The sequence below is a fragment of the Hyperolius riggenbachi genome, chromosome 10 (genome assembly GCF_040937935.1).
Source record: "Hyperolius riggenbachi isolate aHypRig1 chromosome 10, aHypRig1.pri, whole genome shotgun sequence".
Classification (NCBI taxonomy): domain Eukaryota; kingdom Metazoa; phylum Chordata; class Amphibia; order Anura; family Hyperoliidae; genus Hyperolius; species Hyperolius riggenbachi.
The window spans coordinates 180,384,763-180,407,467 of NC_090655.1; the positions used below are offsets into that span (position 1 = coordinate 180,384,763).

General features: G+C 43.0%; 1 protein-coding gene across 2 annotated transcripts in view; it reads left to right on the forward strand.

The window, feature by feature from the left end:
• The window catches only part of LOC137536050 (peroxisomal N(1)-acetyl-spermine/spermidine oxidase-like), a 168,862-nt gene that overhangs the window by 41,363 nt on the left and 104,794 nt on the right, over nt 1-22,705 (forward strand). For both annotated transcript variants that reach the window (XM_068258022.1, XM_068258023.1), the window contains exons 4-6: nt 1,045-1,300; nt 7,440-7,552; nt 20,719-20,876. In XM_068258022.1, coding sequence (XP_068114123.1) covers nt 1,045-1,300; nt 7,440-7,552; nt 20,719-20,876 — 527 coding nt within the window. The remainder of the gene's footprint in view (nt 1-1,044; nt 1,301-7,439; nt 7,553-20,718; nt 20,877-22,705) is intronic.

Sequence of the window (22,705 nt, forward strand, 5' to 3'; positions counted from 1 at the left end):
GCAATTTTTTTTTTTTTTATCGCCTCAGATATCCTTTAACCAGTTCTCTATCAACATAAACATATTTTCTCGTAGTCCCAGTATCCTCATAGTTTGCAATGAGTTAATGTGGGGAACAGTGTCAAAAGCCTTTGCAAAGTGCAAGTACACCACATCTATAGCTTTCCCGATATCTAAATTTGCATTCACAACTTCATAAAAGCAGAGCATGCTAGTGAGATTAGACCTGTCTTCAGAAAATCCAAGTTGAGCTCAAATTAGGTTATTCTGTGCTACAAAGTCTTGTATAGCATCACTTAAAATACCTTTACACATAACTGATGAAAAGCTTACAGGTCTATAGTTTTCCAGTTCTGTTTTTTACCTTTCTTAAAAAGGGGAAAACATCAACTGTTCTCTGGTCACAGGGAACTGATCAATAAATGAACTCTACTCCCTTAGTATTTGGCAAAAGCCATCTGGGCCCTTATCTATGTTTTTTTTTTTTTAAGTGTGACCTTACACCTTTCTGTGTTATGCTAGTTACACACCATACAATTTTGGAAATAATCGATCTGGCAGGTAAATCTGCCAGAAAATTGTATGGTGTGTACCTAGCATTAGGCAATTCACGGTGAATGAGGTAATTTGGGAATGACCCAGATTTATATTATAGTATTACTAGCTGACCTAAACCCGTTTTAAAACGGGTTCTAGGTCTTTCACCACCACCCGCCCGCCGCACACGCAACGGTTGTGCGCACCTGCCCGTCACGCGCACCCACCCGTCCGCTTGGCCGGCCCGCCTCCTGCCCCGTCCTGCGTCCTGTCCCAACAGCTGTATCAGTGCAGGACATGCACAGTAGTGCAAAAGCACTGACACAGGGACAAGACGCAGGGACACTTGAATTTTATACATAGAGATGAGACAAGGGCATCACCTTGGTAAAAACAGAAGCAAAGCATGTATTTAAAATTTGAGTTAATGATGCATAATGTTACTGTGCAGTGATAAAAGTTACTGAGATATAAATTAACTTATGTTTATATTTGATATATTATCAGGATTCCTAAAGAAACGATCTGCAGATTTATTTAATCCCCCCTTACCTGAAAGCAAGTTACATGCAATTAAAAGCTTGGGATTCGGAACAGTCAATAAGATTTTTCTGGAATTTGAAAAACCCTTCTGGGAACCAGACAGTACAATTATTCAGCTGATGTGGGAAGGCACTTCTCCTCTTGAAGAACCCAAAATGGACTTGAAGAAAAATTGGATGAAAAGAGTGGGTTGTTTTGTAGTACTTCAGCCACCAGAACAGTAAGTGACACAGTTCCCAGGGACCATAACTTTGTTTTTCTATCACGTTATGACAGCACACCTGAGAGAATAGTCTACCTATCTGCAAGGGACGGGAAGCATAATACATATCTTTTAAGACACCTACCCTGTTAGTGGTTTTTAGTGATGATCGTAATCAGCTAATTACGACTACGCAACATTTTGCATACATTTTTGCAATTCCGCCTATACATGATTACAATTTGTAAATGTAATTGATTTCGTAAAGTCATTCGTAATTCCGCTTAGAATTTCATGTAATTTCATGCCTACTTTGGCAGAGAATAGCAAAGCCCCCATACATGCTATTGACACCACAATTGCTGCATACTGTATATACTCAAGTATAGGTCTAGAAATTTAGGTCTGATTCGCTTCATAAAAGTATAGGGGTCGACTTATACACGAGTCACTGACGACACTGATCACAGACTAATGTGTGTACTAATAGTGACATTCCCATTTGCAGCAATATACCCTGTGGTAAGTGATACTTTGAGGAAAGGAAACATAAATCTGAAAGTCCTGGCTAGTGGCCACAACAATTACCAAGGAAAGGGGCAGGGGGTAAATACTGGACTGCATAAAAGGGAGTGAATAATTTCAGCACTTGGGGCCCTGGAGGGAGGTATTGACTGCACTTAAGGGACAAGTGAGGTAAATGGCTGCAATACTGTATGCAGTGCAGTCATTAACCCCTCCTGAGCCCCAAGTGCAGCCATTAACTTTGCTGGGTAGACTTATACTTGAGTCAATAAAAAATTCCAGATTAAGAGGATTGAATATTGGAGTCGACTTATACACGAGGTCGGCTTGTATTCGAGTATATACGGTATGTTAAGGAGAATAGTGGGTACAAGTAAAAAAAAAGACCTTGTAGCTTTTGAGATAATAAATGTTAAAAATGCACAGAAAAAATGGTTTTAAACTCAGAAAAATAACAGCTTAAAAAACATTTTTCTTTGCATTTTTATAATCGATTCTCTCAAAAACTACAAGGTCTTCTTGAAACATTTTTTTTACTTGTACCCACTATTTTCCATAACATATGTAGCAATTTTGGTAGCAATAGCGAGTATGGGGGCTCTGCTATTAACCGCTAAAGACAGCAGAAAATTACGCAAAATAACGTGAAAATCACATGAAAAATTAAGTGAAATTATGAAATATTACTATTACATAGGAAATTAATTACGATTTTCTCTGAAATTTCGCATTAGGTTTACAATGCATAATTGCGAATTTGTATGCAAAATTTCACATATGCAGAATTTCGGCCCACCACAGGTGGTTTTCTCTACCTTGCAGCACAGGGAGCAAAAAAGGAGCCAAGGGTAGAGTTGGGCCGAACCTCCGATTTTAGGTTCGCGAACCGGGTTCGCGAACTTTCGCGGAACGTTCGGTTTGCGTTAAAGTTCGCGAACCGCAATAGACTTCAATGGGGATGCGAACTTTGAAAAAAAAAATTATTATGCTGGCCACAAAAGTGATGGAAAAGATGTTTCAAGGGGTCTAACACCTGGAGGGGGGCATGGCGGAGTGGGATACACGCCAAAAGTCCCCGGGAAAAATCTGGATTTGACGCAAAGCAGCGTTTTAAGGGCAGAAATCACATTGAATGCTAAATGACAGGCCTAAAGTGCTTTAAAACATCTTGCATGTGTATACATCAATCAGGTAGTGTAATTAAGGTACTGCTTCACACTGACACACCAAACTCACCGTGTAACGCACCGCAAACAGCTGTTTGTACTAGTGACGGACGTGCTGGACTGGTGCGCACCATGGCGAGAGTGCAGGTTTTGGTGGCTTTACAGCCCATATGGTCAGCCTGGCTGATGTAGCTGAATGACAGAACAGTGACTGTCCAGCTGATCAAATTTGGTCTGACCACAATGAAGCAACGACCTTATTATCTTTTGTGTGCCCCCCGAGACACTCATCTAGGCGCCGGTCATTGCTTCATTGTGATACGCAAGCCCCTTCACCACGGCAAGGTAATGATCACGAAGGGGAATGGGCGCATGTACATGCCTTTTCTTTTGTTGTTGCAGCTGCCCTCAGTGCAGCCAGAAAAATTAGGCAGTCATGTACACGCACCATAAAAATTATTACAGCGGCCGCTGCTAGCAGCGGCCTAAAAAATTCAGCAATCCGCCTGGAGTCCCGGACCCTGTTGGTGGTGGCGGAGAAGGTAGTGAAGCGGCCTGCAGGCAGACATGCTGTGTGGAGGGACTGGGAGCGACGTAGTCTTTTTGGGGCAGGCCAGGCAGCCAGTCACACGGCGTGCAGGCAGAGATGCTGTGTGTGCGGGGACTGACTTAGTCTTGGGGCGGTATACAGTGGCGGGTCCACTGAACAGAACAGGTATACAGTGGCGGGTTCACTGAACAGGTATACAGTGGCGGGTCCACTGAACAGAACAGGTATACAGTGGCGGGTTCACAGAACAGGTATGCAGTGGCAGGTTCACTGAACACAACAGGTATGCAGTGGCGGGTTCACTGAACAGGTATACAGTGGCGGGTCCACTGAACAGAACAGGTATACAGTGGCGGGTCCACTGAACAGAACAGGTATACAGTGGCGGGTCCACTGAACAGAACAGGTATACAGTGGCGGGTTCACAGAACAGGTATACAGTGGCGGGTCCACTGAACAGAACAGGTATACAGTGGCGGGTTCACAGAACAGGTATGCAGTGGCAGGATCACTGAACAGGTATGCAGTGGCAGGATCACTGAACAGGTATGGAGTGGCAGGATCACAGTACAGGTATGCAGTGGGCTGAGGGCTCACTGAACAGAACAGGTATGCAGTGGCAGGATCACTGAACAGGTATGGAGTGGCAGGATCACAGTACAGGTATGCAGTGGGCTGAGGGCTCACTGAACAGAACAGGTATGCAGTGGCAGGATCACTGAACAGGTATGCAGTGGCAGGATCACAGTACAGGTATGCAGTGGGCTGAGGGCTCACTGAACAGAACAGGTATGCAGCCAGGAAGAAGTTAAGCCTAACTAATCTTTCCCTATATGAGAGACTGCAGCAGCTCGCCCTACTCTCACTAATGCAGGCACACGAGTGGCCGTAATGGCCGCCGCTGCCTGCCTTATATAAGGGGGGGTGGGGCTCCAGGGGCTAGTGTAGCCTAATTGGCTACACTGGGCCTGCTGACTGTGAAAGTTGACCCTCAGTGCATTATGGGGCGAACCGAACTTCTTCCGCAAAAGGTTCGCGTGCGGTACCCGCACGCGAACCACCTACGTTCGCGCGAACCACGTTCGCGCGAACCACGTTCGCGCGAACCACGTTCGCCGGCGAACCGTTCGGCCCAACTCTAGCCAAGGGTGTAGTTGAGCGCTCCCCTCTTTCACATGGCTGTCTGCTTGCATTCCATTCCTGGTTCTGGCTTGATGACTGATACAATACTAAGTTCAAAGACAATAAATTCACCTGCCTCTTCTTCCATGGACAGATAATTCCATGCATGGCAATTGTGTATACGTGTTTATGATTGCGGTTCATGCTTTGTCTATTAGGCTACTTACACACTAAGACGTTGCGTTAGGTGCTACGTTAAGGTCGCATAACGTGCACCTAAAATAAAAAACAAGTGCACCTAACGTGCACCTAACCTAACGTGCACCTAACGCAACGTATGGTGGTGCGGGAGAGGACGGTAGAGTGAGCCGCGTTAGGCGGCTCTATCCGCATAAGGTCTCCCAGGGTGGCGCTGATTGGCCGGCGGGACCACGTGATGCGGAGCGAGACATTGCGCATCACGTGGTCCCGCCGGCCAATCAGCGGCCGCCAGTGCAGTGCATATTAAGTAGCCATGTGCGTGGCTACTGTAGCGGCATCTCCCTGCCTCCTCTCTGCCCCCCACTGAGCATGTGCAAACAGTCTAACGCGGCTAAAGCCGCTAGAACGCACAGCATGCTGCACTTTCACTACAACGTGCAGCGTTACATATAACGCAACGTGGGCAGTGTGAACAGCCCACTTGTTACATTGCTGTGCATTGGTGGAGCGTTACAGGCTGCACTAACGTGCGCCTGTAACGTCCCTGTGTGGAAGCAGCCTTCGTGTTGACTCCATTCTTCTCTGTCAACATTCCAAATTCACCATTGTTTGTGTGTATCAGAGCTCATAGAAAAAGAATGTTGTGATCACTTTGATCAGCTGAGAGATTTATAAGGCTTTGGTTAAAAAATATGTACAAGAATTAGCAGTAACCCAAGTAACCCAAGTTGGTCCTCTGAGGTAGATCATAAAGTGATCCTCTAAGGTAGATGATAAATCAGATGATAGCTCAGACTTCAGACATAAAAAGAGAGGAAGAGTTTACATTCACTGGTTGTTGGTATAACTAAAACTAGCAGAATAAAACTAGCAGAATTCTTCTGAAAAGCTATGTCTTTTCTTTGCCAGATGACTCATTTTATTCCAAAGATGTTCCGGTATCAAATCCTACAACGCTTCCGTAAATCTTAGGAACCTCTAGATACAGTATTAAAGGATCACTATCAACGGTTTTTTTTTTCTGAAGCCCTTTAGGACTTAGGATAGACTTGGTAATTGCAGATACCGATAGTAAAAGAAAAAAAAAATCTGTCACCTTGTCAGATCTTGCAAAGTGCTAGGACAGTGCAGGGGTGGCTGGTTTATCTATTCAGGGTCTATTCAGAGTAGGCTGTAACAGCCTCTCTTTCTCTCTGCACTAGCCTTGCTGTACACTACAGCATGTGAAATTTGCCCGCATGGAAACACCCACTCTGCTGTCGGCACAGCGTGGATTGTTTATTTATGTCCAGCAAGGCTAGTGCAGAGAGGAAGAGAGGCTGTTACAGCCTACACTGAATAGATAAACCCGTCACCCCTGCCATGTCCTAGCACCATCCAAGATCTGGTAAGGTTACGGATGTTTTTTTTTTCTTTTCTTTATTCTTTTAGGCCAGATCCACACTATAAGCGTTTTTCTGAGCGCTTTGTGAATGATTAGTGGTTTCTGAGCACTTTTTTAAATTTTTTCCCATTCACTTTGATTAAAATTGTGGTAAAAATTGCATAAAAATTGCTGCGATAGCGCAAACGCGATTTGTACTGCGATTTTAATGAAAGTGAATGGGAGAAATTTTTAAAAAGCGCTAATCAATTACAAAGCGATCAGAAAAGCGCTTATAGTGTTGATCCAGCCTTACTATCATTATCTGCAAGTACCATGTCTCTCTTAATTCCTAAAGGGCTTCAGAAAGATAGTGTTCCTTTAACTGTATTTTCTTTTCCTGGGTTCAGGAGCCATTTATTTGGTAGAATAATTTTGTTATCTCAAGCCAGACGTTAATGAGACTCTGCAGGGCCAATCGATCTTCACAACCGATGCTAGCCTGACTACTGGTTTGGGTGCACACTAAAGTGGTCTCTATTTTTAAGCTAGACTTTGACAAACATGTGATATTGGGCCTTTTTCCACTGCAAATTGCAAGTGCACAGGAAAGAATGAGTTGTTTCACATTGGACTCACTGTGCAATTTTTGGTTCGATTGTGGTGCAACGCAATTATAAGTAATTTGTAGTGCATTTTCATCTTAGAAAAATATAAATTTTATATGTATGCATAGACATGTATTTAATATTTTACCCTTTCTGTGATAGGTTTCCTTAACAAAGGTATGCTGTGATTTGTAGTGGTAATCCAAATTATGTATTGGTGTTGTCAGCAGGTTCCATCTAATAATTATGTCAAAACATATGTATATGTTTATTCTATACAATATTGATCTCTCATGTAATATGAAATATATAGCATAAATATAGTATATACTTTTCCATTTCTGTGTGTTCATATACCATCTCCTCACCTATTCTTATGGCCATTTAAATCACTAATGGTGAAGTGTCTTGATTTAACTTTATAACTTTCCTGTTTCCTTTTCCCTTGCAGATGTGCTGCCGTGATTATTACATGGAAAGAACATCAATAGTACATGAAATGTTGTACTTGGTACAAAAGGGGTACCATAACGGCATTAATAATCTTTAAATGTATCTGTTTACACTTTTATCTTGTAATAGGGTAAATCAGTTCTGATTTTAAGCTTTGTTCTTTTCCTAGGCCTGGCCATGTTCTTGCTGCTTTTATACCGGGGGAGGAGTCAGAATATATGGAGACCTTATCAGATGAAGAAGTCCTATCAACAATGACCAGTCTTTTGAGACAATTTACAGGTAATATAATTACTTCTTGATCTCATTGTAAAAGGACCCTGTTGTAGATCCACATCCACTACTAGTATATTCTAAAAAGCAAGTGTTTGCGTAAAGTACTGTTGCGTTTACTTATCCTGTAAATTATCTTCACTTCCTAATCTAGCCAGTCAAAATCTGTGTTGAAATTTAAGTATAGCCTTTACGTATTTGCAGCTCTGCCCAGTCTCTCTGTTAGTCCTCCTCCCTCCCTTCTGTTAATAGCCCTTATTAAAGAGACACTGTAATATAAAAAAAACCTGGGGGTACTTACCTCAGGAAAGGGAAGCCTTTGGATCCTAATGAGGCATCCTCCATCCTCCAATGTGCCTCGCCCTGTCCCTAGCCTGGTGGGATCTGCTCTACTGCGCAGGCGACTCGCACCTGTGCAATAGAGTGGACCCAATCGGGTTCGGCTATTTCTGCAGACCCCAAATGTAAAGCTATCACTGCGTCTGTGCTGGTGCTGGGGAAGGTTAATATTTACATGTCCACCGTTCGAAGGTTGCCAGCGTTGCAACTGAGGGACGGAGAAGGATGAGGGAAGCCTTATTTGGATCCAGAGATCCACAGGCTTCCCTCTCCTGAGGTAAGTACCTTCCAGGTCGTGTAGGTGTGTAGGTGTGTGTGTAGGTGTGTGTGTGTGTGTGTGTGTGTGGGGGGGGGGGGGTTTATCACAAGTTTTCTGTAAATTAACATTTTCTTTGAAGCATTCTCTTAGTTCTCCTAGGTGATATTTTCACATTGTATCAATAAATTGCCTTTTCAAATTAATTAATGTCAATAATAAGCCACCAGCAAGCAAGAATATACAGTACTTTTTTTGTACAGTACTTGTAGAAACAAGAAAAGAGAACTCCGTTTTTTTCATTTTCTGTTTAAAACAACTTTTCACTTCTCTACAATTGAAAAATACCAACACGTAGATGCAAGACAGTTTCTACGCCATAGAGCTACTAGGGCGAGGTTGAATAAATTGCGCCCCCCTCCCCATAGACTTGGGCACCCTATTGTAATGTGGTAGCCAGAGGTGCATTGCAGTATTAGGTACCCCCCCCCCCCCATATAGGTAGCCAGAGGAGCCCCCAGTATTAATTATCCAGATATGCCCCAAAGCAAAGGTAGCCACAGAAGCCCCCAATGTTAGGTAGTTGTATTCAGCTTCCCCAGTATAGATAGCCACAAGCCCCAGTATAGGCAGTCAGAGAGCCCCCACCCATTTTGTAGCCAGAGAGCCCCCTTTTGTAGCCAGAGAGCCCCTTTTTGTAGCCAGATTGCTCCCTTTTGTAGCTAGAGCCCCCTTTTGTAGCCAGAGAGCCCCTTTTTGTAGCCAGATTGCCCCTTTTTGTAGCCAGAGAGCTCCTTTTTTGTAGTCAGAGAACTCCCATTTGTAGCCAGATTGCCATCTTTTGTAGCCAGAGAACCCCTTTTTTGTAGCCAGAGAGCTCCTTTTTGTAGCCAGATTGCCATCTTTTGTAGCCAAGAGACCCTTTTTGTAGCCAGAGAGCTCCCTTTTGTAGCCAGAGAGCTCCCTTTTGTAGCCAGAGAGCCCCTTTTTGTAGCCAGATTGCCCCTTTTGTAGCCCGAGAGCTCCTTTATTTGTAGCCCGAGAGCTCCCATTTGTAGCCAGATTGCCATCTTCTGTAGCCAGAGAACCCCTTTTTTTTAGCCATCGAGCCCCCTTTTGTAGACAGAGAACCCCCTTTTGTAGCCAGAGAGACCTTTTTTTTGTAACCAGAGAACCCCCTTTTGTAACCAGAGAGCCACCATTATGCACAACGCAACCGCAGCAGGAGCAAGAACTCACTATCCAGCCAGGCTGGGAGACAAACGCGATCACCTGACTTCCTCCTTGAGTGTGCTGGGTTTCCATGGCTGCACAACATCAGTTTCATCACGTAATCCACTGTTGCGGTGGTCACGTGATGAAGCTGACGTTGTGCTGCTATGGAAACCCAGGACACTCAAAGATAAAGTCAGGTGAACGCGTGTGTCTCCCAGACTGGCTGGATGGTGAATTCTCGCTCCCACTGTGCCTCTGCAAATTCTCCTCTTGTTCTGCACCCCAGTGTGCTCCCTGCTCCCTCTTCCCGCACTGCACCCCTGGCAGTATCCCGCCTTGCCCACAGCAAGAAACGGGCCTGAATAGATGGAAAAGTACTGTCAAAATTATTCTGAGTATTTTCTAGCTTGCTGATAGTATAAAAGGCATTTTATTGAAAATGTATGAATATAACACATAGGAGAAAACTAGGAGAGTGAATTGAATAAGGGCCATGTTGTGCAGAGACATGACGGCTGACACAAGTCCTTCTCAAAAAATTTGCATATTGTGATAAAGTTCATTATTTTCTGCAATGTACTGATAAACATTAGACTTTCATATATGTTAGATTCATTACACACAACTGAAGAAGTTCAAGCCTTTTATTGTTTTAATATTGATGAATTTGGCATACCCAAAATTCCTATCTCAAAAAATTTGCATATTTCATCCGACCAATAAAAGAAAAGTGTTTTTAAAACAAAAAAAAGTCAACCTTCAAATAATTATGTTCAGTTATGCACTCAATACTTGGCTGGGAATCCTTTTGCAGAAATGACTGCTTCAATGCGGCGTGGCATGGAGGCAATCAGCCTGTGGCACTGCTCAGGTGTTATTGAGGCCCAGGATGCTTCGATAGCGGCCTTAAGCTCATCCAGAGCGTTGGGTCTTGCGTCTCTCAACTTTCTCTTCACAATATCCCACAGATTCTCTATGGGGTTCAGGTCAGGAGAGTTGGCAGGCCAATTGAGCACAGTAATACCATGGTCAGTAAACCATTTACCAGTCGTTTTGGCACTGTGAGCAGGTGCCAGGTCGTGCTGAAAAATGAAATCTTCATCTCCATAAAGCTTTTCAGCAGATGGAAGCATGAAGTGCTCCAAAATCTCCTGATAGCTAGCTGCATTGACCCTGCCCTTGATAAAACACAGTGGACCAACACCAGCAGCTGACATGGCACCCCAGACCATCACTGACTGTGGGTACTTGACACTGGACTTCAGGAGTTTTGGCATTTCCCTCTCCCCAGTCTTCCTCCAGACTCTGGCACCTTCATTTCCAAATTGACATGCAAAAGTTGCTTTCATCCGAAAACAGTACTTTGGACCACTGAGCAACAGTCCAGTGCTGCTTCTCTGTAGCCCAGGTCAGGCGCTTCTGCCGCGGTTTCTGGTTCAAAAGTGGCTTGACCTGGGGAATGCAGCACCTGTAGCTCATTTCCTGCACACGCCTGTACACGATGGCTCTGGATGTTTCAACTCCAGACTCAGTCCACTGCTTCCGCAGGTCCCCCAAGGTCTGGAATCGGTCCTTCTCCACAATCTTCCTCAGGGTCCGGTCACCTCTTCTTGTTGTGCAGCGTTTTCTGCCACACTTTTTCCTTCCCACAGACTTCCCACTGAGGTGCCTTGATACAGCACTCTGGGAACAGCCTATTCGTTCAGAAATTTCTTTCTGCGTCTTACCCTCTTGCTTGATGGTGTCAATGATGGCCTTCTGGACAGCAGTCAGGTCGGCAGTCTTACCCATGATTGCGTTTTTGAGTAATGAACCAGGCTGGGAGTTTTTAAAAGCCTCAGGAATCTTTTGCAGGTGTTTAGAGTTAATTAGTTGATTCAGATGATTAGGTTAAGAGCTCGTTTAGAGAACCTTTTCATGATATGCTAATTTTTTGAGATAGGAATTTTGGGTTTTCATGAGCTATATGCCAAAGTCATCAATATTAAAACAATAAAAAGCTTGAACTACTTAAACTGTGTGTAATGCATCTAAAATATATGAAAGTCTAATGTTTATCAGTACATTACAGAAAATAATGAACTTTATCATAATATGCTAATTTTTTGAGAAGGACCTGTATGCGTGTTCGGTGCCGACCAGGAATGAGCCTGAGAAGAGCAGAGTACTCATACTGGATAAGACAGTATGATTCATCATAAGTGCGGAGGTAAAGAATGAGTGAGTCTGGGCAGAGATGCAAATCTTACCATTTTGTGGTCAAATTTCAACACAGTTTTTATCTGGCTTAATCAGGAAGAGGAAGACACTTAAAGGGAATCTAAACTGAGAGGGATATGGATGTTTCCTTTTAAACAATACCAGTTGCCTGGTTGTCCTGCCTATCTCTTTGGCTGCAGTTGTGCCTGAATCACACACCTGAAACAAGCATGCAGCTAATCCAGTCTGCTTCAGTCAGAGCACCTGATCTGCATGCTTGTTCAGGGGCTGTGGCTAAAAGTATTAGAGACACAGGATCAGCAGGAGAGTCAGGTACAGGGCCGGATTTACCATAAGGCACTGTAGGCACATGCCTACAGGCGCCTGATGATGGAAAGGCGGCTCATTCCCTTACCCTAGTGCCTCCTTCTCTATGCAAAGTGTAAATGAGAGGTTACTCACCCTGCGCTCTGCATTCCACAGATGAAATCTCCCTCCAGTCGGGGGCTCCACTAGCTACTTAGTATTAGGTAGCCAGAGGTACCTTTAGTATTAAGGGGCATCTGTAGCTACCTATGCTGGGCAAGAGAAGTAAGGGAGAAGTGACAGCTGGGACAGCCAGCACGCTTGCAGTGCGGTTCGGTGTGGGTTTATAGTGTCGTGAAGGGTGAAGCCTAGAGTGCCAGGACATCTGTGCCTATAGGCTCCTGTGATGTAAATCCAGGCCTGGTCAGGTAAATGTATTATTTTAAAAGGAATAATCCATATCTTTCTCAGTTTAGGTTCCCTTTAAAGGGTAAGAAATAGCAACAATCATTTTAGCTAACACTTCTTTTCCATGGCTCCCCCCTCCATCACTGTGCCCACCTCCCTCACTGCTCTCTGGCTGGATACCCACCTTGCCCGCCACTTGCCCACTAAAGGGCCCTTATGGCATGGTGGCGTAGTGGTTAGCGCTCTCGCCTTGCAGTGCTGGGTCCCTGGTTTGAATCCCAGGTCAACATCTGCAAGGAGTTTGTACTGTATGTTCTCCCCTTGTCTGCGTGGGTTTCCTTGGGTTTACTCCCACATCCAAAAACATACAGATCAGTTAATTGGCTTTCCCCTTAAATTGGCCCTTGACTATGATACATGCACTACACGAAACATACAGTGGGATGCAAAAGTTTGGGCAACCTTGTCAATTGTCATGATTTTCCTATATGAATCGTTGGTTGTTAATATAAAAAATGTCAGGTAAATATATCATATAGGAGACACACACAGTGATATTTGAGAAGTGAAATGAAGTTTATTGCATTTACAGAAAGTGTGCAATAATTGTTTAAATAAAATTAGGCAGGTGCATAAATTTGGGCACTGTTGTCATTTTATTTATTCCAAAACCTTTAGAACTAATTATTGGAACTCAAATTGGCTTGGTAAGTTCGGTGACCCCTGACCTACATACACAGATAAATCCAGTTATAAGAAAGAGTATTTTAAGGGGTCAATTGAAGTCTCCCTAAATTTCTCTGAAGAGTAGCAACATGGGGGTCTCAAAACAACTCTCAATTGACCTGAAGACAAAGATTGTTCACCATCATGGTTTTGGGGAAGGATACAGAAAGCTGTCTCAGAGATTTCAGCTGTCTGTTTCCTCAGTTAGGAACATATTGAGGAAATGGAAGACCACAGGCTCAGTTCAAATTAAGGCTTGGTGTGGCAGAACAAGAAAAATCTCGGATAAACAGAAGCTACGAATGGTGAGAACAGTCAGAGTCAACCCACAGACCAACACCAGACCTACAACATCATCTTGCTGAAGATTGAGTCACTGTGCATCATTCAACCATTCTGTGCACTTTACACAAGGAGATGGTGTATGCAGAGGAAGCCCTTTCTCCGCCCCAAAGCACAAACAGAGCCGCTTGAGGTATGCTAAAGCACATTTGGACAAGCCAGCTTAATTTTGGAATAAGGTGCTGTGGACGGATGAAACTAAAATTGATTTATTTGGGCATAACAAGGGGCGTTATTCATGGAGGAAAAACAACACAGCATTTCAAGAAAAACACCTGCTACCTACAGTAAAATATGGAGGTGGTTCCATCATGCTGTGGGGCTGTGTGGCCAGTGCAAAGACTGGGAATCTTGTCAAAGTTGAGGGACGCATGGATTTCACTCAGCATCAGCAGATTCTGGAGACTAATGTCCAGGAATCAGTGACAAAGCAGAAGCTGTGCCAGGGCTGGATCTTTCAACAACACAACAACCCTAAACACTGTTAAAAATCCACTAAGCCGTTCATGCAGAGGAACAAGTACAATGTTCTAGAATTGCCATCTCAGTCCCCAGACCTGAATATAATTGAAAATCTGTGGTGTGAGTTTAAGAGAGTTGTCCATGCTCAGAAGCCATCAAACCTGAATGAACTAGAGATGTTTTGTACAGAGGAATGGTCCAAAATACCTTCAACCAGAATCCAAACTCTCATTGGAACCTACAGGAAGCGTTTAGAGGCTGTAATTTCTGCAAAAGGAGGATCTATTGAGTATTGATTTCATTTCCATTTGTGCTGCCCAAATTTATGCACCTGCCTAATTTTGTTTAACTAGTTAAGGACCGCAGTGATTGAGTTCTACGCCCTGTATTGGTGGGCTCCTGGCTGGCAGGGTGTAGATCTTAATCACTGTCGGCAACGCGCATCTGCCGTTTCCGCTGTTCCCCGACGATCGCGCCGCTAAAACCCGACGATTCTCGCCGCATCTCACAGGCTCTGCCTGTCTCTATGACGGCAGAGTCATTTGAGCGGGTCAGGAGCCGATTTCATTGGCTCCTGGCCCTGTCTTTCAATGTAAGCCGTTCCCATTGGATTACATTGAAAAACAGGGTCAGGAGCCAATGAAAGCGGCTCCTGACCGGCTCACATGACTCTGCCATCATAGAGACGGCAGAGTCTATGTCCTGGGGGTCTCGGCGAGCGGCGGTGATGGCAGTTGCGGCGGGTATGTGCGGCAATTCTTCGGGATTCCGTCGCATTAGACCAGCGGTCTCTGGTCCTTAAGTGCCCAGAGACCGCTGGTCCTTAAGTGGTTAAACAATTATTGCACACTTTCTGTAAATGGAATAAACTTTATTTCACTTCTCAAATATCACTGTGTGTGTCTCCTATATGATATATTTAACTGACATTTTTTATCATAACAACCAACAATTTATACAGGAAAATCATGACGATTAACAAGGTTGCCCAAACTATTGCATCCCACTATACATAGACATATGACTATGGTAGGGACTAGATTGTAAGCCCCTCTGAGGGATACTTAGTGACAAGACAATGTATACTCTGTACTGTGCTGCGTACTATGTTGACGCTCTATAAATACTTAAATAAATAAAAATATGGCGGTTCCCAAACTTTCACTGCTAGTGGGTGCCCAAATTTCCTAGTTCCCCAGTCTCCAGACTTTAATTCAATAGAAAATTTGTGGCGGGAGGTTGAGGGTTGAAGTTGCCAAACATTAGCCTTGAAATCTTACTGACTTGGAGAGGATTTGCAAAGAGGAATGGACCAAAATGGAAGCAGACAATATGGAGTCCAGCCACTACTGGACAAAATGGGTGCTGCCATTGACACCAATACAAAGAAGCGACAATCAGGCGCCCAAGAGGGAATTTTGGTGCTTGATATAACATATATATTTTTTTCTGGTTGCAAAGAGGGTTGAAGACACTGGCACTAAATGCAGCAGGGACGGATACAACCACACTGGGCTTACCTGCAGCGTGCTCCAAAAATATTCCACAGTTCAGTCAGGTAGAGATAAAGAGAGATGGGCACAGCTCTGATGAAGCAGGGCTAGTCCCTGCGAAACAGCTGGCAGACTTTGCCATCCCCCCACTGCTATAACTTGCGTGTGTCTACCCAGCCACTAATAAATTTTAGCAGCTGTGCCCATCTCTCTTCATCTCTACCTGACTGAACTATATAATTTTTTTCTGCAAGCGAATAAAAATATTACTTTTGCAATATCTGACTTCCTTCATTTTAACTGTGTAAACTTACATTACGTTTATATTCTGTGATATACAACCATTTTTTTTTATATTCTTCAAATATCATCTATCGATTTTGTATCGATATTTGGTTTTATATGGAATTACTTCCTTCATTATATTTTTATCAACTCATACTGTATATACTTTGTGTTGTTGTTTATAGTTAATAGTTTACAGTGGAAAGGTTTTAAGGCTAGGCATGGGTTGGGGCAGTTAGGGTTAGGTCTCAGGAAGAGTGTTTGTGTGAGGAGTGGACAGTTAGGGTTAGGTGTCAGGAAGGGTCTTTGTGTGTGCGTGTGTGTGGGGGGGGGGGTGCGGTTAGGCATCAGGAAGGGTGCTTGTGCGGGGGGGGGGATGGGGGAGTTAGGCTTAGGCATCAGGGAGAGGGTCCTACATGAGAATAGGCTTAAGTTTAGCTAAGCGAATCGGTTTTACATTTAAAAGTAAAATATCACTATTAAATACTGATATTTTACTATGGGGATTACTTGGGCCCAAATTTTGGGGTGCATATTATTTTAGCACCACTCAGTTCGGCGCTGTGAGGCGGCGTTAATAATATTGCCCCTCCGAGTTGTCGCAACTCGGAGTGAGATGTAATTCAGGGTCTGGCAGCCGCCAGAGCCGCGAATTACCACTACGCGCCCCGCGCAGCATAGTTTGCTGCTATGGGGCACCCAGTTTCGGCGCTCGGCTCTCAGAGCTGCGTGCTGAAATCAGCTGACATGCAAATTTTGACCTTTTTTGGTGTATGCTACCAGAATCCTTCCTGAGATGTGTGCAAACCTAGTGGCTTACTGCAAGAAAAATCTGGCATCTTTAATTGTCAATAAGGGTTTTGCCACCAAGTACTAAGTAATCTTTTGATAGTGCATCAAATTCTTTACGTCACTGTAGTTTTACTATTATAGTAAATGGATGCCTATAAAAATGTATTTCAAAGGGCACATTGCACAAACATGAGCCTCATGCACGTTTATGGTATTGCCTCCAAAACAGTAGTTTTGGGCCATAGAAAACTTTACTTAGAATCTTATAGCCTCACGTCTACTCTATTTACCTTATGCAGGGAGGATGGAAGCAGTGGTGGAAATGCTTTAGGAAGCGTTGGGAAACAGTCTATTTTCAGTTCAGGCTTGCTTTAAAGTGTAACTGTCAGACAAAAAAAATCAAAAATCAATTCTTTATTTTTATCTGGTAAACAAGTAATAAGGATGCTAACCAGGCAATCCAAAAGTTAAAAATCACTATTACTTTTCTTGTTGATAAATGATCATTCCCCAGGAAGTTTCAGGACATACTGGGTTGTCTTTTTTTACTTCTTTTCTTTCCTCTCAGGCTTAACTAATGCAGACTGATTGGCTGAATCCTCTTTCCCTCCTGTTTTCCCCTCCAACACCTCTGTTCCTCTCTGAATGGCCAATATTTTTCATGCTGAGACAATGCACTTTCTATTGCAGAGCTGGATGGGAGTGCCTGAAGACTGGGAGGAGGGAGGGCAATGCATACATAATCAGGTGGAGGAGAGCAAGGGAGGAAATGACATCAGGATTGGCTTCAAGATAGACACAGTTAAAATGGAGAATCCTAAGAAGGATTTTCTCTTTTTTTACTATAGAAAAATCACTAAAATCAAAATGTGGACAGTGCAATAGGCTCGCAGGGATGTAGGTACTACGTCCCTTGCAGCCATACACGCTTGCTTGCTCCCGTGCTTGCTCCAATGCTCGTTCTTGCCACCAATCGTTAGAAGGGAGATCAATCTATGGGAACACAGTTCCCATTCATTAATCTAAGTCCCCGTGTGAATGATTGCCGGCATCAATGAGATGTCGCCGCCCTTCACAAAAGCAGAGACTTACACGTCCACGCATTACTTCCTTTTTGCGTATTAATAGTCTGTGCAGGAAAGTTATTTGTAGGCAAATAGTAAAGTAACACCTACACCCCTTACCTCCCACACATCCCAAAAGTTACACAAATAAAACTTTTGTGGAGAAAAAAATACAATAAAAAAAATTCATAAAGAGACTAAACTTTTTTAATATGTATGTCAAGAGGGTATATTACTGTTACTTTTTAAATTATGGGCTTGTAATTAGTGATGGATGCAAAACTGAAAAAATGCACCTTTATTTCCAAATAAAATTTTGCAATAACTGGGACGAATGGGCAAATAAAGCATGTGGGTTTTCATTACGGTAGCATGTATTATTTTAAAACTATAATGGTCGAAAACTGAGAAATAATGAATTTTTAAAACATTTTTCTTATTATTCCCATTAAAATGCATTTAAAATAAAATAATTCTTAGCAAAAAGTACAACCCAAAGAAAACCTGATTGGTGGCGAAAGAAACACTGTTATCACACATTTCAGTGTGATAAGTACTGATTAAGTTATTGGCAGATGAATGGACGCAGTGCTGAAAGGTGAAAATTGCTCTGGTTTTAAGGGGAAAAACCCTTGGAGGTGAAGTGGTTTAACCACTTTGTCCTCCTTGACGTATAAAAACGTCAAGGAGGACATGCGCGCTGCCGCGGCCGATCGCGCGCGTGCACGCGCACTCCTGGCCGCGGATTCGTTAGCCCAGGAATCAATGTATTGGGCTATGGTGCCCGATCACTGATTCCTCTCCCCCGCTGAAAAAGTGACAGCTTCTCTCAGAAGCTACGCTTTTTCTGACGCTATGTCCCTCTAAGCGTACATTGTACGCTTAGAGTGACGTCATGTAAACAAACTCAAGATTGCCATCTTGTGGCCAAAAAGTAAAACTACATCTAAAGGTAAAAAAACATTACAATACACAAATATTTCCCCAAATAAAACACTATTTATATCCCACCCTCCCAAAAATACCCACATAAAATGTTTAATAAAAAAAAAACGTTACTATAAAAAAAACAAAAACACATAAATATTTACCTAAGGGTCTAAACTTTTTAAATATCTATGTAAAGATGAAATATTTCTCTATTTTTTTTTATAAGCTTGTAAATAGTGATGGATGCAAAACGGTAAAAATGCTCTTTTATTACCAAATAAAATATTGTCGCGATACATTGTGATAGGGACATAATTTAAACGGTGAAATAACCGTGACAAATGGACAAATACAATACGTGAGTTTTAACCACTTTACCCCCGCCCGTACCAAATTCTCCGTCCCTTTTTCCATCCTTTAACCCCCAGGGACGGAGAAATCCGTACTTTCTGCGTTCCCGCCGCTGCCCGCGCTCCCGCTCGCTCTGGCGCACATTCCCCCGGGTAAACACGCCGCCGGCCGCATGCCCGGAGATCAATGGATGGGAAAATCCATTCCCGTTCGTTGATCTAAGCCCCGCAATGATCCGCTGCTTTTCCGCTAAGCAGCGCGATCATTGTGAAAAAAAAAAAACGTACCCAGCCTCTGGAAGGACGCTTGGAGGTCGCATTAAACAAAAAGTTACTGGTGCCATCTTGTGGCCAAATAGTAAAATTACACCCTAAACATTTTTCACATACAAATGAATTAGTTATACACAAATAACTAACTCATTACCTCCCACACTCCAATTTTTTTTTTTTTTTTTTTAATAAATTTTTTTTTTTAAATTTACAATTAAAAAAAATACATAAATAGTTACCTTAGGGACTTAAATTTTTAAATATTTATGTCAGGAGGGTACAACACTGTTACTTTATAAACTATGGGCTTGTAATTAGGGATGGACGCAAAACTGAAAAAAATGCACCTTTATTTCCAAATAAAATATTAGCGCCAAACATTGTGATAGGGACATAATTTAAACGGTTTTATAACTGGGACAAAGGAGCAAATAAATTTCATGGGTTTTAATTACAGTAGCATGCATTATTTAAAAACTATAATGGCCGAAAACTAAAAAATAATTAATTTTTTCCCACATTTTTCCTATTTTCCCATTAAAACACATTTAGAATAAAATAATTCTTGGCATAATGTCCCACCTAAACAAAGCCTAATTGGTGGCGGAAAAAACAAGATATAGTTCATTTCATTGTGATAAGTAATGATAAAGTTATAGACGAATGAATGGAAGGAGCGCTGAAAGGTGAAAATTGCTAAGGTGGTCAGGGGGTAAAACCCCTCAGTGGTGAAGTGGTACTGTTAAAATGCATTTACAGTAAGGTAGCTCTTAGCAAAATGTACCCCCCAAATAAAGCCTAATTGGTGGTGGAAAAAACAAGATATAGATCAGTTCATTGTGATAAGTAGTGATAAAGTTATAGGCTAATGAATGGGAGGTGAACATTGCTTGGATGCATAAAGTGAAAACGACTGAGAGCTTAAGTGGTTAAGAACAACTATCAAATAAACTATTTTTCTGTAAACCCTAGTAGCCTTAGTCTACCTTTGCCCTGCACCCACCTATCCACTGACATCCCACCAGGACCGCTATGTGAATCCCACTTTGCTTGCTACTCATGCTCCTGATTGTCATGTATTGCATGTAAATTGCATACTTGGATACTATGATTAGCTTTAAGGGCCAGAGCACGCCATATCTCCATATGTGAGCTTGCCGTTACTGTACTGGTGCAGTAGCCATCCTCCCAGAATTTCCAGCTGCAGTGCCAACAGCTTTTTTCCTCTCTTATTCACATTACTTTATGCTGCGTGGCAGAGAGAGGGACACACAGACAGGAACAATTAGCTTCAGCTGATGATTATTTACACATATTTGAAGCTTATTCCTGCTCCCTATAATTCTGAACATATTTCAGTCACAGTATTAAAGCCAGTGAAGATTGTTTCTGTATGCTGGATGTGCTGGACACAGTCTTCCTTACCGTAGTAATGCCCACAGTGAGAACTGTTCTCTGTAAATGCCGTTAACTTTGACAGTTTTCCTTTAAGATATTGTGACACCTCTCCTCATCTGTCATCTATCTTCTTGCAGAACCTGCTGAATAAAAATAAATGCAGCTGCAATTTCTGTTTTGGGATAACTCATTGCTATAAATGTATTCCTCACATTGTCATCTGATGACCAATAAAGTTTCATAATTACACCACCATGTTGTTGGTCTCAATTATAACTATATAGCGATGAGATGACAACAAGAAACTTACTTTTCATCTTTCCTTCACTCTGTATAGGCAACCCTAATCTCCCCTCACCAATCAGTATGAAGCGAAGCAAGTGGCACAGCCAACCCTACACTGTTGGTTCCTATAGCCATGTGGCAGTCGGCAGCTCTGGAACTGATATTGATAATCTCGCAAAGCCTCTACCTGAAGATAAAGATGCTGCTAAGGTAAAACATGAAGTGCAATATCCAATAACAGCCAAATCAAAAAAATGTTAATACCACAAAGTGAAAAAACTCCACAACGTTTCATTAAATAGGAGATTTAGCAGTAAAAATGTTAGTTCATTAATGTTGTAATAACAATTGATAATACTAATTATCATAATAATACATCATTTCTAATTGTCTTTGAAATTTTTTTAAGTTAAACTGAAGCCAACCTGAAAAAAGTTAGATACTCACCTATGTTGAGGAAATGCTCTGGTGCCTTTGTGGGCCTCCACCATCGCCCCTCTGTGAAAGTTATTTGACTACCTTGTTGAATATCAATAGTAGTAGGGGTGATGCAGCACCCTATAGGTAAAGACACAGGAGACAAAAACGGGAGCCCAGTAGTGCAATATGTTTGAAACCACAATGTGAAAATAATGAATAAAGGCACTACTCACAAAGGAGGGTTGCTGGGGGCAACCAACCACAGAAAGCAGGTGGAGACAATAAACCCGACTCCACTCGGGGTGGTCCTAACCAAGACCGGAGGAATGGTCGCTCTCTTAATGGAAGAAGGTTGAAACAACCACTGTGGGAGCCCCACTAGTGGTGTATCACCACCCCTCGAACAGAATCTGTTTGGGGGTATACTTAGCACAACAGAGGAAAGAGGCGCCCTAGGATAATAAAAACGTTTAAAAACAGCTAAAAACACTGTTTTTAACTGTTTTTAAACATTTTTATTATCCTAGGGCGCCTCTTCTTTCCTCTGTTGTACCTTGTTGAATACACATTCGGGAGTCCACGTGAAGGCTTCTGATGTACTCACGTCTCCGACTCCGTCTTCCAGAGATGAGCGGGTCCGTACTGAGCATGTAAGGGACAGTAGTGTTTCCGCAGCCTTTCTAAAGCGTTCCATAGGCATGGTGGACAGTGGTGGACCAAGGGCACAGAAAGAGAACTGTGAAGGCTCTAGGGGATGCATGGAGTTCCTTTTAGATAGGTGAGGATCTAACTTTGGGTGGCTTCATATTTGTATTAAATTTAGTTAGTTGCTTTTTTCATATATTGTCTAAAGCTGTGTACACATGTAAGATAAGAGCAGACTGCAAATACTTTGTTAAAAGATCAGATCCAATATACAGACATCACTACACAGCCCAGGAGCCAATGCTAAGGAGTCCTTAATACTAGGGGTGAGGCTAGGTCCAGTGGATGGCGGGGAGGGGAGCCCCTCCCTCACTCAGGTCCCCCCTTCCCCGCTTCCCCTCCAGCTAGTTTCTGCTTAAAATACTTTAAAAATCTATGTTATAACGCAAGCAGCGAGCAGGGAACTTACTTCCTTGCGTTTCACGACTCGCCACGTCACTTCCTGTAATGCCGCCCTCTGTACTTCAATGGGCCGCATACAGGAAGTGATGTGGTGAGCAATGGAGTGCAAGGAAGTAAATTCCCTGCTAGCCGCTTGCTTTGTAACATTGTTTTTAAGCAGAAACTAGCTGGAGGGGGTGCAGGGAAGGGGGGACCCAGGTGAGGGAGGGACGGGACGACACCCCGTCCTGGCTGCTACTCCTTCTAGCATGGCGGCCCCCTCCCCACCCACAGGCAGGGCTGAGACAAAGAAAATGGATCGGTTTCTATGTCCAAAATCGGCCTGTGCAGAGGGAGATCCATTTTCCTATTGCCCATCACTACCCCTGCATGTATCAGGATCCATATGCGGTCGGTGAAAATGCAGCAGATCCGGACCTTCCGTTCAGATTTGGAAAACGGGTCCCAGCAAATGTAGACAGATCTGTTTTTTGTTTGGGTAAAGACGGCTGCTATTTTTAACATTGCTATCT